The following is a 15,709-nucleotide window of genomic DNA, read 5'->3' on the forward strand; positions in this document are numbered from 1 at the left end:
CTTTTGCTAATTAACCTCTTGCTAATTAATGCCCGGCTTAGCCTGTTGCGGGGGGGGCGGGGAGAGGCTGAGGGAAGCCCTGGGTTCAAAAATGGAGGTGCGGGGGGGGGGGGGCTGGTTCTCCCCCCCCCCCCCCCCATTATCAGTTTGGGGGGGGAAGCGGGGCTGGGGGCCCCCCCCCCCTTGTCGCCTGCTGTCTGGGGGGGCGGGTACCCCGGGGAGGGGGGATTGGGTGGTCTCTAGCCTGGGGGGGGGACCCTGAGCCCTGCTTGGGGGGGGTCCCTGCCCCGGGGGGGTCTCCTTCCCCGGGCGGGGGGTGTCCCCGCTCCGCCCTGCCGGCCCCACGTTGCCAGCTGGAGCCGACGCCCCGCCCCCTTTTCGGCTTCCCGCTCCGCTATTGGTTGCCCGGGCAGGAAGTGAGTCAGGGCGAAGGGTGTGGCCGGGGCGTTGCGCCCAATGGGGCGAGGCGGTTGGGAAGGGAGGGGCCGGGCCGACGGCTGGGGTGGGCGGGGCGCCGCGCGGGGGGGGGGAGAGGGGCGTGTGTGTGAGGGCGGACCAACGGCGGGAGGGCGTGGCGCTCTCGTCCAATGACGGCGAGCGCGGCGGGGGGCGCCGCCCAATGAGCGGCGGCGGGGGGCGGGGCGGCCGGGCGAGGCGGACAGACGGCCCCCCCCCCAACAACAACCGCCGCTCCCGGCCCGGCCCGGCCCTCACAGCGCGGCGAGATGGCGGCCGGCGGCGGCCTCAACATCCAGATGCTGCTGGAGGCGGCCGAGTACCTGGAGCGGCGGGAGAGAGGTGCCGGTTACACCCCCCCGGGCCTGCTCTTCCGCCCCCCCCCCCCCCCCAATCCCCTTCCCCTCAGCCGGGCCCGGCGGTAACGGGCTGTCCCCGGTTGTGTCTCCGCAGAAGCCGAGCACGGTTACGCCTCGCTGCTGCCCGGTAAGCACGGGGAGGCCCTGCGACGACGCGCCAAGGCCAGGAAGAACGGCGGAGGCAGCAGGTAACGGCCGGTACCGGGCGGGGGTTTGGGGGGGGGGGGTCTGCCCGGGGCCCTGCACCGAAAGCTGGGGGGGGATCGCGGACGGACGGACCCCCCCACACACCGAGGCCTGGCGGGGCTGGGCCCGGCCGTTGCGGGGTGCTGGGATCCGGTAGGGTCGGGGGAGAGGGTCCCGGTAAGGGCCCCCTGTCACGGGGGGAGTGGGGCAGGGCTGGGGAGGGGGGAACCCTCCGGTCACCGGGTGCTTGGGATATGGTACGGTGCTGCTGTCACAAGGTGTCTGGCCGGGCTGGGGGGGGGGGACGGGGACCCTCCTGTCATGGGGGGTGCCCAGATCCGGTAAGGTCCCGCTGTCACGGGGCGTGTGGCCGGGACCCTCCGGTCACCGGGTGCCCGGATCCGGTAAGGTCCCGCTGTCACGGGGCGTGTGGCCGGGACCCTCCGGTCACCGGGTGCCCGGATCCGGTAAGGTCCTGCCATTGCAGGGCACCTGGCAGGGCTGGGGGGGACCCTCCTGTCACCGGGTGCTCAGCCCCGATCCTGCTGTCACGGTGCACCCGCCAGCCCCAAGGTCCTCCACCGCCACCCTGCCGCCCCTTTCCCCTTCACGCTTCCATCGAGAGATTCCCATCGGCACCGCCTGCCCCCAAATTCGGGTCGATGAGCGCCCACCGTGCCGGGGCCGGTGTCTGTTCGGAACATCCCGGCGAGACGTGAGGGGAAACCTCACGTCTTAGGCAAACTTGGGTACGGAACGTGCAATCGTTTGACGTGGCGGATGGGTTTGCTGAAGGGAATGTGGAAGTTGGGCTTTTGATTTCAGGCGTGCGCCGCCCAAACTCGGGAAGTGAAACCGCTCTCAGCCTGTCAGGATTCTCTGTAAAGAAAGCAAAATTTTTCTAATCCGCTTTTGGCCGAGGGCAGGGTTTTATATGACACTTAAATTAAATCACCTAGTCCTGCTTTCCTTTGAAAAAAAGGAAATTCCTTAACTATCCTCCCCGAAATCCATCCAGAGCCTCGATGCAGGTTATTCCTCGCTGATGTTAAATACACAGCCCGTTCTCGGGAATTCTAAAACGCCTTTTGTCCGAGTTGAAGTCGGCTCCAAGCAGCTGCGTTGTTTTGCAGGAGCGAGTCCCACCAGCCCGGGGTTTGTTATTTTTTTCAGGGAGTACTTAATTATGCCTCCCAGGCCCGTGGATTAATTGCTTAACGCTCCCGTGTCTCGTTTGATTTGCTCCCTCTTCTGTTTTGTACAACAGAAACGGCCACCTCGGAGCTGGCGCTTGTGTCACGGTGCAAACCGGAGTCGCCGTGCTGACTTCTTTCTTTCCAGCGCCCGTCGTGGTTCGTTCGGTCGCTTTAATAATGTTAAAATCACTTGGGTCATCATCGAGGTGAAATCAGCTGACTTTCAGGAGGGCTGGCTCTGGCACCAGGACGTGCACGTCCAGCCCTTCGAAACGGCTACGAGGGAAACTTTGTCGGGCAGAGAGCGAAGCCTGAGCAGGTTCATCCCGACACGTCACCGGCGGCCGATCGCTTCCTTTCTTACTGGCCTATTTTAGGCTGTTTGCCCAGGGAGGAGCAACGCGGCGATGTCACCAGATATGTCACATTTTCCTGGTTGGGAGCACTCATCTGCGTGACGCAGTGACAGCTGACCTTTGATATCTTGCCGTAACAACAAATAACGCCCAGAACGCCCCAAGAGTTTTGTTCGTACCCTGAATCCTGGTGTCTCCCCGAGCCGGGGTGTTTCCGTCTCCCTCCCGCATGGGGGTTTTGGGGCCGTTGGGCTCCTCCCACTGAAGGAGCAGAAGGCAGGTGAGGTCTCCCAGTCCTGTCCCAAGCAGGCTCCCAGTGAATTTGTCGGTGTTTGTCGCTCCTGCGCACGCTCCGAATTTCCTTTTCGGCAGATTTGGAGCTTGTTCTTCACTTCAGGTGAATCAGAACAGCAGAACAAAGGTCTGCGTTGTATTAAAAAGGGAACGGGTAGCTGCAGCGCATGTCATTACCTCCTTCTGTTGTTATGGTCTGCAGAAGAGAAGACCGGGTTTCGAAGGCAACGCTGGCAATCAGCTGAAGTTTTGGGGCTGACAGGAGAGGTTTGAGTTAGCGGGAGGCGCGATCAGCGGCTCCCTGGGCACGAAGGCGCTGAGAGAGGGGGTCGAGAGGCACACGGCAAAGCGGTCTGCCAGCCCCGGGGTGAAGCTGCGGTCCCCTCTGGTTCCCTGTCCCCTTTTATTTTATCCAGAATGAAAGTCCATCAACTAAGGAACCTTTTTCTAAATATTAGCGATTGTGGATGCAACCAAAAAAAAAAATCCCTGCTAAGAAGGATTTTGAAACAAAGGCGCGGAAGAGGGAATGAATTTGTTATTAATAAAAGCATAGTGGTGATGGGAGCCTTCATCTCTGTCAGTACTGATGCTCAAAAAGGATTTGGCTTATTTATGATTGAGGGTAGAACTCGGGCTCGCTGCAGTTCGTCACCTCGCGTGAGGTTCGCAAGCGCCGTAGCGAAGGGCTCGGTGTAAAACACGGGACTTTTATCCAGAAAAAAGTTTAATGGAGAGATCCCACAGGAGCCAAAGACCCGAGTCCTTCCCGGCTGTTTGCAGATGCTCTGCTCGGGAGAACTCGCCATTCCCCTGCGTGTCAGGATAACGCCCATCCGTTTAAGTGAGGAACGTCTCCGCTGGAATCGAACGTTTTTGGACTCTCTGCGATTGCCTGCGAGCGGGATGCTGGCCTTTGGGAACAGATTGCTTCAACCAGTCCCACCGCAAAGCAAACAAAAGGAGCCAGGCTAAGGTGAATCCCGTCAGAAAGACGGGAGGAGGGCCGCAATGGTGATCCGTCGCAAAATGCTGCCAGCGAAGCGAAGAAGACCCCGGCGAGCGTCTTCGACCGGTGCGTCGGTGGCATCCCTTGTTTCTCCTTTGGCATCGGGGCCTGGGGGAAACCAGCGCTCCCAGAGCCGATGGGGGCTTCCAGGTAGGCGTCCTTATCTGAACAGCCACGGTTTTCCACGTCTTTTAAGTTTTCAGGCACATAACAACATTTGTCCTAAATTAGAGTAGCTGGCCTCTTGAGCTTTTAAGGAGAGTACGGGCTCTTCCGCCCAGAGCATCGGTCCTGGTGACATGGGCAGTGCGGCCTCGTGTAGCTGTCCCGGGTTTCAACGGAGGGAAAAGTAGTAGTAGCTTGTGTTTTCGGCCTTTTCTTAGCTTTGTCGAAATTAGGAGCTTCAGGGGAATTTGTAAATGGACTTAACGCCTGCCTGGGGTTCAACATCACGTTTGGCGTCTCTCGTTCGGAGGTGCGAAGCCCTTGTTGGATGCGGGGAATCTTTTCTTTACACGTCATCTTCCTGACAGCTTGCCCCAGTTTTGCCGAGAGACGACCGGCTGAACAGCGGAGACCGGCGTGAATGTCATCGAGGCTTTGGGGGCTCCCGGTCGCCGTCTTGTATGTCCGGCGTGTCCTGAGCTGGTTTGGGGATTGTGGCATGACACGTGACTGCTCGGATGCTGCGCAGCCTTCGAAAAGCAGCGTGCTTTCCACGAAGGTGGCACCAAGCACCCGAGCTGTCGGGTCCTGTCTCTTCAGTATCTTGCGGATACTCCTCTTGCTTTCTCTGCCCTTCTTGTGCGAGAAGTCTTTAAAAAGCTGCTTTAAAAAGCAGCTCTCCAGGGCACCCGCGCTGTCCGAAAACCCGCTTTCTTTCCGATAGAGGCTCGGTTGCAGGTTTGCGTTGAGATGGAGCAACTTTCCTCCCCCTGCTCAGAGATCAGCCCTTCTGCTCTGAGCGTGCGGTGGCTCTCGGGGCTGCTGCCGCTTCCCCTTCTCCACCACGAGCCCGGGGAGCGTTCGCTTTTGGATGGCGTGCACTGACTTGCGTCGTGGCACTGATACAGCTGCTTCATCCTAGTCCTCGTTCTAAAACTTGAGCCTCTCCACATTAAAATCCCACCTTACGGTTTTACTGGTCCTTTTGTTGCCATTTATCTGGCAATTTCTCTGTTGTGCCAGACCATCTGCGTCCCTTCTGCCATTTTCACCGTCCCCAGGGTAGCGGGCAGCTCTGAAAGCCCCCGAGGTTTGCAACTTTTCCGGGGAGCGTTTACTAATGCCACGTGTTAAGCCTAATTGCGGTGTACCTAGTCAGACACAGGAGTTAATAACTTATTCTTTCTTTTTCAGGTCGACACACAACGAGATGGAAAAGAACAGGTGAGTGGTGGAGGCTTTTTAGGAGCTGGGTTTGGGTGAATCGCTGCTTTTCCAGGGGTTGAGAACTGGGGTTGGGGAGCCGAGGCGGCGTTGAGGTGGGGAGCGGGAGGGAAGGGACGGGATGACTGGATAAAGTGGCCGCCGAGGAGGTGCCTGACGTTGCTCGGACTTGAAGCTTTCCCTGTCCTTGGCTGCCGGAGCAGCTGTGCAATGAGAAGGTGGGAATGATATTTACCTCCTCTGCCAGCTCCCGGTTCGCTGGTGAAATCCCAAGCAGCGTGCCTCCCTTCATCCTACCTCTCGGCTTGCTAGCGAGAAGGGTTTCAAGCCCTCTGCCAATTCCCAGGGGCAATCCCGTGCCGATGGGATGGCCGTCATCCTCTGCTCACCCGCAGTCGGGGTGTAGGTACGTGGCCGGAGCCGTGCCTCCATGTAACTGTGATTATTTGCGACAGACCGGTGCGGTCTTTGTCGTCCAGCTGAAAGATGGCTTTGTGGCCTTGATACGCTGCTCTTTTTCTCGGCGTGGCTTGGACGCAGCTCAAATCTTGCCACGTCTTGCTGCCAGTGCAGGATTGGTGTCAACTCGGTCGGTTTGTATCTTAAGAGGCAGAACTGCCCGTGTCCCAAGTGCCATGAGTTAGAAAAGGCCAGGGACATTTATTCCTCATTTGAAAAGACCGAGAAAATGAGCATCTGATTACTTCAGGCTCGCCTTGCGTCCCTCTCGCCTTGTTTAGACCAAAGCCATGTCGAAATCTCGTTGGTAACGTTGCACAAGCGAGCGCAGTAAATGCTCCGTCTTTTCCGCCCCTTTGAAGAGGCTGGAGAAATGAGCTTCTCTCTGGACAGAGATTAAGCGTCCCTTCTTCCTTCGCTCCTCGTTAGAGATGCCTTAATCCCATCCTGTGGCGGTCGAGCCAGTGAATCTTGGCCGCGGCCAAAGTTTGCTGCCTTCCCCCCCCCGGCACGAGGAACAGCTTGGCTTGATACGGGGAGGGAGAGTGATGGGAAGACAGATATCTCACAGAGCGTGAGGACAAGCGCAAATGAAACGAGCCGATGGGCTTGGAAGGTGTTTTGCCTGGGAACCGAATCCTTTGAGGGTTTTTTTCTTTTATTATTATGAGCCAGTGGGATTTCTGGGGGTTTTTAAGCACGACAGCAGTTTCAGCTGGGTGAAGCGTGGCAGAAATGCGCTTTTATAGATGCTGTGCCTCTAACTTCGAAGCGGAAGCCCCAGTTTTGACTCCGGTGCTGGCGTTGTGTAATCCAGAAAGTTGCTCGGTGCTGGCCGAGCGGGGCGGGTTGCTGCTGCGCTCCCCCCTGCGTAACTTCTGCTAGGTGGGGCAGGCTGGTTTTTTCCATTCGTTGTTTTTCTGGTGCGAACGGCCAGCGTGACAAGGCGCTTTTTTTTTCACCAGAGGTAGCTGAGGATTTTGATTTTGCTGCCGCAGCCCTTGCGAGGCTAGGCTAGCTCCTTATCCGCAGGTAGATCTCGCAGGTAAATCACTTGTAAGCCGGCACGGCACGGTCGGACAGGTCTGCACCGCTCTGGGCAGCTCTTCCTCCCCCTTCTCAAGAAAATAATCTTTGCAAAGGCTCATCTTCGAGCCTGTCAGTGTTTGGGATTTACCCAAAGAGTAAAGACCACACGTTTTGTTTGCATTGTAATTCAGAAGGTACTTTGTGTAGGCAAATGCCTGTTTACGCCTAGCGCGCCCAAAACAAGATAGGCAGGTACTTGCAAAATCCCAATTTGCAGCTGCCTGTGTCGATCGGGTATTTCAAAGGCAGGTGTTGCAACCGATGCCCAAGAATGTGACCTAAATCTTGGGGTTGGAGTGCCAAACACGAGGGAAACGGATCCGTGCTGGGAGCATCTCAGTTATCGACAGGTAAAGGGACTTCCTCGAGCAGCCAGAGTTTCCCTCGGCAGTGGTGTGCAAGTGGTAAAGCATTAGCCTCTGTATTAATGCAGACAAAATCTGGGTGTAACACAGGGAGAGAGGGATTGCTGCCAGGCTCCAGTGCCAGGACAGCTGAGGAGCATGCTGCTGCTCGGGGCCGATGTTCCCTTGGGGACCCGGTTTTGTTTTGACCGGAGTTGCGTGTGCCAAGGAGATGGATCCGAAACCGGCCCGTTCTTACTAAAAATAGGGAAAGGAAGCGTTCCCAAGGGACACGCTGGGTTTACAGCTGCGTGGCGTCAGCCCGGATGGCTTCAGCTGTCAGTGGAGCAAGGCGGTGGCTGAACAGCATCCCTGCGGTGAAGCTTTTTAGTAGGAGAAAGACCGAAATCGGATACCCTCGCCCAAAAAGTCGAGGTCTTTGGCAGCTCCTCGCCAAGCAAGCATCCCGACAGCCCGAAAGGTGCCGGCAGGGTTTTGTCGGTGGGGTCGGCCGAAGCCGGAGTCAGGGTTTTTCAGAGATGTTCTTTTGTCCGGCTGCAGTTTTCTCCCGGTGCGTGGAAGCCGGCGGAGGGTGGGAAGGCGTCTGGTTCGACTTAGCTTCCAACCACCCTGATTATCTGCTCTCGCAGGGGTGAAATGCCGCTTGGGAAGCGGGTACCTGAACGCTCAGCGTGTTGTGTGATCTTCTTACAGGCGTGCCCATCTGCGGTTGTGTTTGGAGAAGCTGAAAGGGCTGGTACCCCTCGGACCCGAAGCCAGCAGACACACCACCCTGAGTTTACTAACAAAGGCTAAATTGCACATCAAGGTGAGCGTGGGCTCGTTCGGTGCCGCCGAACCCACCCGCTGCGGGAGACGCACTAAATCGGGCTCCATCCTCATCGGGTGGGTACCGAGCTCAGCTTCGAGAGCAGCACTGGCGCACGGGGCGCAGGGGCTTCGTGTCGTCTGAATCCTCGAGCGGGGTGAAGGCAACGGCCGGGTCGGGACGTTGGTTTGGGAATACCGACGGAGGTTAATGCTGTCGCGGGTCAGTATTGCCCTTCTTGCACTTGGCGCAGCGAGTCCGTGCGATTCTCCTTATCGACGGGCTCGTAGAGGGCGGCCGTGCCGCTTTTCTGCGTTGTACCCTACACCGCAGCGATGCCCAGAGGCCTTGGAGATGAGACTGGCTGCAGGATTGGAGGACAGTTGCTTTTTTCCTTTCTTTTCTAGAGTATTTCCTACTTCGGTCTTTGTCCTTCAGACTTTGACTCAACAGGGCTTTCCTCGCTGGGTATATTTAAAGCTTCACGAGCTGAGAGATAACTGGGGGACCGCTGGCATCGGGCTGCATTCAACTCCCTGGTTATCAAAGGCTCTGGAAATATATAAATAGCTGCTCATATAAATGGTTTGGAGGGGGAAGCGTCCTCTATGTGCCTTCTCCGGCAGCCTCGGGCCAGGTCCGGACCTCTCCATTCCCGGGCCAGATGCCGCACCCTGCTTTGATGTCCCTCGGCTTGCGGGAGGATGAAAGTTGCGTCCATACAACTCACGTGCTTGACGTCCTGAGCGCGTTGAAGGCGGGGAGCCCCTCGGTAGTTGGTAGCAGTCACGTTTAGAGGGCTCGGGTAGTGAAAGCGATGTTTCACGTGTGGCTGGAGGCTGGGGAGCTCAGGGCGCCTTCTCTGTCATCCTCTGCAGAAGCTTGAAGACTATGACAGGAAAGCCGTACACCAAATAGACCAGCTGCAGCGGGAGCAGCGGCACCTGAAAAGGCAGCTGGAGAAGCTGGGAATAGAGAGGATAAGGATGGACAGTATCGGCTCCACTGTTTCTTCGGAGCGCTCCGACTCGGATAGAGGTGAGACCCCCGCGCTCGGGGCAGAGCGGGGCCGGCCGGCGAGAGGTCTGGCCTGTCGCGTTGTAACACTAACCATTCCTCTTGCAGAAGAGATAGACGTGGACGTGGAGAGCACGGACGACCTTCCCGCGGACCTCGACTGGAGCAGCAGCAGCAGCCCGAGCGACTCGGACGAAAGAGGGAGCCTGCAGAGCGTCTGTAGCGATGAGGGCTATTCCAGCTCTGGCGTGAAGAGGTTGAAGTTGCAGAGCAATCGCAAGCCTTCTCTCGGTCTATAAGAAGCAACTCCCTTAGCTGTTTCACCCGTCGCTCTTTCCCTTTTGGATCTCGTTAGGTAGCACACCGGACTGTCCCACCATTCTCTTGCACGTAAAAAAATCTTAACGTACCGCCAACCGAAATGAAGCTGAGCTTTGCCCGAGTCCCAAAACACCGCGTCGGGCTGCGGGTGGCAAGCTGCTCCCCAGAGCGCCCTTCCGCTCGCATCTGCCGGCTTCTCTTCCCGTCCGGAAACTCTTCTCTGCGAGACCGTACATTCCAGCCACATTTTGAAGTGCCCGAGAATATTGCAGCAGTAACGGCAACCTCAAAAGCCCTCCCCTGGGTTTTTTGGCTTGCTGTCACCGCCCGGTATTCCGGCTCTACTCCGCATTTGCCCAGCAACATCACGTACCCGATAATCGGCGGCAGGGCCCAAATGTAGAGTTTTTGGGTGAGGATCTGAAGGCGGAGCCGGCCTCTAGCATAGTTTAGATCCAGGAGAGAGTGGAGGCAAGTCGGAGATCGGCACACGGAGTGTTTCGGCCACGTCGCATCTTGGAATTGCACTGCGAGCCGCCGGCACGTTAGTCGGAGGGCTCCTCTCCGCCGACTCTAAATATTCAGGGTAGTAGCGCAGCCATATACACCCCAGCCCGGCCATGCCATCTTCCCAGAGCGGGAGCCTTACTGGCGGGGGGAATGCCGCTCGGGGGGGGCCGTGGGGCTCGGCAGCCATTGTCCCCCCTCTCGCAGAGCTTCGGGTCGGGCGCCTTCGGTCTGGGAAGTTTTCTGTCCTACCTGAAACCAAACGGTCCCCGTCCCCGTCCCGTGCGACGTCCCACCTCCTGCGTCACGGCTGCACATCGCTGTTCTAGGCGAGCGCTCCTGGAATTTCCTTTTCACGCTTCTTGTCTCGGGGACAATTTTTTTCTACCTCGGAGAGATGAACAAAGATTATCTCCATCCCTTTAGCACAAAAAACAAAGATGATGCCTCATCTATTTTACAGAAGCGATGCCCGGTCCCGTTCAAATCCATCGCACGACAGTTTAGCAATAACCCGACGGTGAGGGGGAGCGGGGCAGCCTCCGGCCGTCGGCGCCCGAGGGGACCCCACGGATCTCAGCGGCACGTCTGAAGCACTTCTCTGGCCAGCGGGGATCTTTTCAGGCACTCGAACGGGCTCGCGAAGGATTTCGGTCGCCGCCTTAGGGAGACAAACCCGAACACGCCAAGAAAGGGCCAGAGCCCTTCCCATCGCCCTGACAGCGGGGCGGGGGGGGGGTCCTCACCTGAGAGCAGACGGAAATGTACAGAAAACACGCGAGCTATAAATAGTATTTATTCATTTTTCTATGAAACCGATGTACTGGAGATAACATTCTTACGACTTTCTGCTTTTATAGATGTTCTGGAAACTTTGATATGTAGAGATCTGCTAACGGAGACGTTTCTTTTCCCCTTGAACCCATCGAAGGTCTTTTCCGCCCCCTCGGCAAACCTCTCGCTCGATCCCCTACCCCGACCAGCTCCCCTCGGGCACCCGGCGAGGCCCCGGCATCCGGCGAGGAGCCGCTTCGCTCTTCAAGGGCTTTTCTTAGCGGTGGGAGACAAAACCAGGCATCCCCCCGCGCCCGCGGGCTGTACAAATCCCTTCAAGAAACACGGTCGCCAAGACGTCGCTACTGCAAAGTGCGAGCGAATGAGCAACGTGAAACTCAATTTCTTTTTTCTTTTTGTTTTTGTTTTTATTTTTAACATCCCTAAATCAATTTTTGGATCGTTTGAAGCCTTTGAGAAGCGAGAGGATGGGAGACGGGGTAGCGGATTGCTAAAATCTCCGAAGTTTCAGCTCTTTTTGCGCATGTTAGGTTTTAAAAGAGAGAAAATCAACACCACAAGGGATTTTTTATTTTAAAGCAGCCGGAATTTTCCGATGTCCGACAGATTCGCACTGACCCGTGGCTCGAATGCCTTTAGCATCGGTACGCCCGAGTCCCGGCAGCCAGCCTTCGGCGTGCAACCTCAAAACCCCTACGCTTTCAAAAAGAGGAAAAAAGAGCAAAAAGATGAAAAGCACAGAGAAAAAGGAAGTGGAATATCATCACTTTGAGGCCGGTGGCTCTGGTAGGCGTTTGCCGAGAGCCCTCCCTCGCCCTCTTCCAGAAACCGCCTTGGGAATCCCATTGGAGCCACGGATCTTGCTACCTTTGAGCAGGGAAGGGTGTCGGGAAAGCACCGTCGGGGTTAAACGGGAGGTAGAAAACAGTTGATTTTTGGATGTCATTTAGATAGACCGAGTCTTAAGGTTTCGATTCGGCATAAATTATTATTTTTTTCAGTGTTGTGCCTTTTTGAGTTACTTCTGTTAGTGAAACGCTGCATGGGGGTTGCTTTTTTTTTCCCCCCTTTTTCTTTCTGTCCCGAACTAATAATTGTCGGACCTTTGCACTGTTGGGATGTGCTCCTCTCCAGCCTGAGGGCGAAGAGAAACGGTAACCCTCCAAAATGATGCACTAACCCGGAATGAGGCTGGAAATCCGGCGGTTGATTCCTGGCGAGCGGCCGGGACCATCTGCGGCAGCTTTTGGTCTCTCCGGGTCCCCCCTTCGTCAGCCGAGGCGCCCAGCGGCTGTGCCAGCCTTTTCCTGGAATTCACTGATCCACCAGCATTCCTAAGAAATAAGCTGCAGGAAGGACATTTTTGTAGATTGTGATTAAAAAAAGGGGGCGGGAGGAGCCGCTCGCGCACCCCGCGTTTACGACGGATCGTTGCACAGACGGGCGTGAGTCGAAAACACGCCTTTTTGGGTTGGTTTTCTTCTTTTTCCTTGCGGAAGGCAGATCCCGAACCGCCGTCCTGGGTGGCAAGAGATGGCACCCACCTCCAGGCAGAGAACGGGAAGCTGCCGGCAGCGGGGCTCTATCCGAAACGTGCCGGAGCCGATCGCCACCCCGGCGCTTTGCTCCCCGACTTTTCCCCCCACGTAGCAATAGGTTCGGGCATCGCCTGCCTTCGCTTGCTCCCCGGGAAGCGTCGCGTCCTCTCTCTGCCATGGCACCAGCCGAAAGCCGCGAGCTTTGTTTCATCCTTTTAATTTATCCGGCGTAGCGGCACACGAGCCGTCCGAAAACATCCGAGCCAGAACTGTCTGGGCATTGGTTTGGGGGGGGGGGGGGGGGGGGGTTTGACATGTTTTAATTGCGCTTTTCCATCTTTTTTTTTTTCTCTCGTTTCTTCTTTTTGCTTCCCAAGAAGAGAACCCGCTCCGGCATCGGCTTTATTTTGGGCAGTCGAGAGCCGGGGAGTGGCAGGTGGGAGAATATGAGTTCTGTTTCCAGCTGTTCGGTTCCTGCTGTAAATACCACGTTGTCATTCTGAATCCTGTGTCAAGACCATCTAATGGTGCTTTTTATTACAGTTAGCACACGCATTTTTAGAAAGTATGTGTTTTAGAAGACCTTTGCTGTGTATATGGATACTTCTGTATTGTTCAACTGTTAGAAAATAAATTATTTCATTACGAAAGAGAAGCTTGTGCCTCGAGAAGTGAGCGGGAGGCTCCCAGGGATGTCACTCAGAGGGGAGACGCCAGCGGGGGTGATCTGGACCCCCCGGGAAGGCAGAGCCCGGCAGCGCTGGCACCTCGTTGGCATTGCTTTTATTTGAAGGGGGGGCCACCTCCATCCCATCCTTCCCTGTCTCGCGGCCTGAGCCCCGTTTTCGGCACCTGATGGGGCAGAGCTTCGCTGCCGGGAGGTGTCCAGGGCCCCCTGGCCTCCCAATGGAGGGGCTTTGCCCCACAGTCAAGGGTCCCTGGGCAGGTCGAGCTCTGGTTTTGGGTGCTGGTGCCCCTGGGCTGGTGCATGGCCAGCACTGACCTGTGTCAGGGCACGGCCCCCCCCCGAATCCATCCCCTCAGGGTTGTCCTGGATCCGGCCACGGCTCCTCTGCGGAGCGGTGCGGTTTGCAGGCAGCCACGGGCAGGCTCCGTCCACCGCCGCATCCTGCACCGGCACCCCTGTACTCGCCCTTCCTCCCGCGGGCAGCATCCTCCATCTGCACCCGCCGACTCCAGGCAGCAGTTCGCATCCCGTGGCCTTCCTGGTGCATCCCGCCCTCAGCAGCCGGCATCCTGCAGCCAGCATCCGGCAGCTGGCACCCACATGTGGCATCCCGCATCCTGCATCACCCGTCCCCCATCCTGCATCCCGCATCCCCCATCCCACATCCCGCATCCCCCATCCCACATCCCGCATCCCCCATCAGCCATCCTGCATCCTGCATCCCGCATCCCCCATCACCCGTCCTGCATCCCGCATCCCCCATCGCCCATCCTGCATCCCGCATCCCCCATCACCCATCCTGCATCCTCCATCCCGCATCCTCCATCCCACATCTCCCATCCTGCATCCTCCATCCCATATCCCTCATTCCACATCCCGCCTTGCCCCTGCCACCCCGTCCTGCACAGTGCCGGGGGGCTGCTCCCGGGAAGGGCCCCCCAGCCCCGCCGTGCTGCGGGGGAGATGGGGGCTGCCGATCTTGCCAGGGGACCCCAGCGCCAGGACGCGGCTTTCCCGGGATGGTGATGGGCCATCCGGGGGGGGGGGGATGAGGAGACAAAGAGCAAACACACACGCAGCCCCCCCACCCCGGGAAGGGTGCCTGGGTGCAGGGCCGGGTGCTAACGAGACCAGCTGTGCTAATGATTCAATGACCCACAGCTGCTGGGGGGCTGGCCCCCCCCCTCAGCACAGCTGTGTCCCATTGGGGGCCTGGGCAGGGCCCAATGGGGGGCCTTTTAAACCCCTGTGGGGGCTGCTGGGAGTTACTGGGAGGGTCTGGGTGCTGACTGGTGCTGCCTTTGAGGGGATCCCATCCTGTGTGGGTGCTGGCTGCTGCATGGGAGAGCTACTGGGGGGGCACAGGGCACTGGTGGGTGCCCTTGTCTCCTAGGTGGGTTTGGGGGTGCTGTGTCCCCATCCTGCTGTGAGCAGGAGGTTTCCCTGGGAGGGTGTCCCTGTCCCTGGGTGGCCCCCCAGCCCTGGCTGTTGGTCCAAGCCCCCCCTTCAAGCCTGGGCTGCTCTTGGTGTGACCCCCCTGCCTGGGGGGTTCCCAGGGTGTTGCAGCCCCCAGCTCTGCCCCCTCCCATGGTGGGTGCAGGGAGGCTCGGGGCACCCAGGATGTGTGAATTTTTATTTTTGCAGGTGCTTGTGTTGGTGGAGAAGCAGAGCTGGGGCCTTGGATCAGGATGTTTATGTGCAGGTGGGTGCTGTGCCCCCCCAGCCCTGTTGTGGGGCTGAGGGGAAGGTGATGGTGGTGAGTGGGGGGTTTGGGGGGGGGGTGCTGGGCTGGAGTTTGATGTCTTTGTGGCTGTGTGCTCTCTTCTGTTGCAGGTGGAGTGAGGAGCTTGGCTGCTGGGCTGAGCCCCAGATGAGTGAACCGCAGGGGTTCCTGCAGTGGGGGGGCTGTGTGCCCTGGCAGAGTCAGTTTGTGGAGCTGCTCTGCTGTGGGTCTGGGGGGCCCTTTGTGTTGTCCACCAGGTGATGCCTTGGGGGGGTTTTGGCCCTGTCTTTGGAGTGTGTGTGTGGGGGGTGTCTTGGATGGCCCCCCCCAGCATGCAGCAGCCCTGTGTGTTTCTGTTTCAGCCTTGCAGGTGTGTGTCCTTGGCTCTGCTGGAGGATGGAAGGATGGATGAAGTGAGGGGTGAGGTCTGGCTGTGCTGCTGGGGGGGCAGGTGCCATTGGCCCTCCTGGCCCTGGCTGGGGTGTCTGCCCTTCCTTGGGGGGGCTTTGTGTTCCCCTGGGGGGTGCTTGTTTGTTTTTCTTCCCCAGGACCTGGTGCAGCTCCTGCAGTGCATGGTGGGCTCTGCAAGGTGGGGAGACCCAGGTAAGGACCCTCAGAGCCCCTTTGGGGCTGGTGGTGGGGAGCTTTCTGTCCCTTTCCCTGTACTTTCCCCCTGGGGGTGGCTGAAGCCCAGGGCTTTGCTCTGTGGCCCCCCCTTCCAGTCTTGGCTGTCTTTGGTATGAGCCCCTAGCTCTGCCACCCCTGTGGTGGGTGCAGGGAGGCTTGGGGCACCCAGGATGTGTGTATTTTTATTTTTGCAGGTGCTTGTGTTGGTGGAGAAGCAGAGCTGGGGCCTTGGATCAGGATGTTTATGTGCAGGTGGGTGCTGTGCCCCCCCAGCCCTGTTGTGGGGTTCTGGTGGTGGGTGGGCTGAGCTCTGGTGCTGCTTCTGGGTGGCTGTAGTGGAATTTGGTGTGTAGCTTGCTGATGTGGGGCTGGGAGGATGTTTGGGATCCACTTGAAGGGGGGGAAGTGGGTGCTGAGGTATGGGTTTGTGTTTTATTCACTTTTTTGTGTGTATTAACAGTTTTCTTTTGGCAGGTGCTGAGGAGGGTGTGCTGCCATGGTTGTGGGTGGGGTGAGTTTGGTTTTGT

The 15,709-nt window shown here is 58.0% G+C and overlaps 1 protein-coding gene across 4 annotated transcripts; it reads left to right on the forward strand.

Moving 5' to 3' along the window:
- The first annotated feature begins 642 nt into the window (after positions 1-642).
- Positions 643-12,799, forward strand: MXD1 (MAX dimerization protein 1). 4 transcript variants are annotated; one of them, XM_052805565.1, is made up of 7 exons: positions 927-1,003; positions 2,269-4,006; positions 4,390-4,580; positions 5,216-5,245; positions 7,852-7,966; positions 8,845-9,004; positions 9,092-12,799. In XM_052805565.1, the coding sequence occupies exons 3-7, from the start codon at positions 4,540-4,542 to the stop codon at positions 9,280-9,282; spliced, it is 537 nt and encodes a 178-aa protein (XP_052661525.1). In that variant the 5' UTR covers positions 927-1,003; positions 2,269-4,006; positions 4,390-4,539; the 3' UTR covers positions 9,283-12,799. The 4 variants fall into 4 exon arrangements, with proteins under 4 accessions (XP_052661522.1, XP_052661523.1, XP_052661525.1 ...); XM_052805563.1 differs by lacking the exons at positions 2,269-4,006; positions 4,390-4,580 and adding an exon at positions 650-798 and having other exon boundaries at positions 910-1,003; XM_052805562.1 differs by lacking the exons at positions 2,269-4,006; positions 4,390-4,580 and adding an exon at positions 643-798 and having other exon boundaries at positions 910-1,003; positions 8,845-12,799.
- The last annotated feature ends 2,910 nt before the right edge of the window (positions 12,800-15,709 follow it).

This window comes from Harpia harpyja, chromosome 13 (genome assembly GCF_026419915.1).
Source record: "Harpia harpyja isolate bHarHar1 chromosome 13, bHarHar1 primary haplotype, whole genome shotgun sequence".
NCBI classification, from domain to species: domain Eukaryota; kingdom Metazoa; phylum Chordata; class Aves; order Accipitriformes; family Accipitridae; genus Harpia; species Harpia harpyja.

Excerpts from the sequence above, each read along its gene's own strand:
- MXD1 (XM_052805562.1), top strand. The coding sequence starts at position 726 with ATGGCGGCCGGCGGCGGCCTCAACATCCAGATGCTGCTGGAGGCGGCC. Across the intron at positions 1,004-5,215 it reads AAGAACGGCGGAGGCAGCAG|GTCGACACACAACGAGATGG; the intron begins GTAACGGCCGGT and ends TTTCTTTTTCAG. Across the intron at positions 7,967-8,844 it reads AGGCTAAATTGCACATCAAG|AAGCTTGAAGACTATGACAG; the intron begins GTGAGCGTGGGC and ends CATCCTCTGCAG.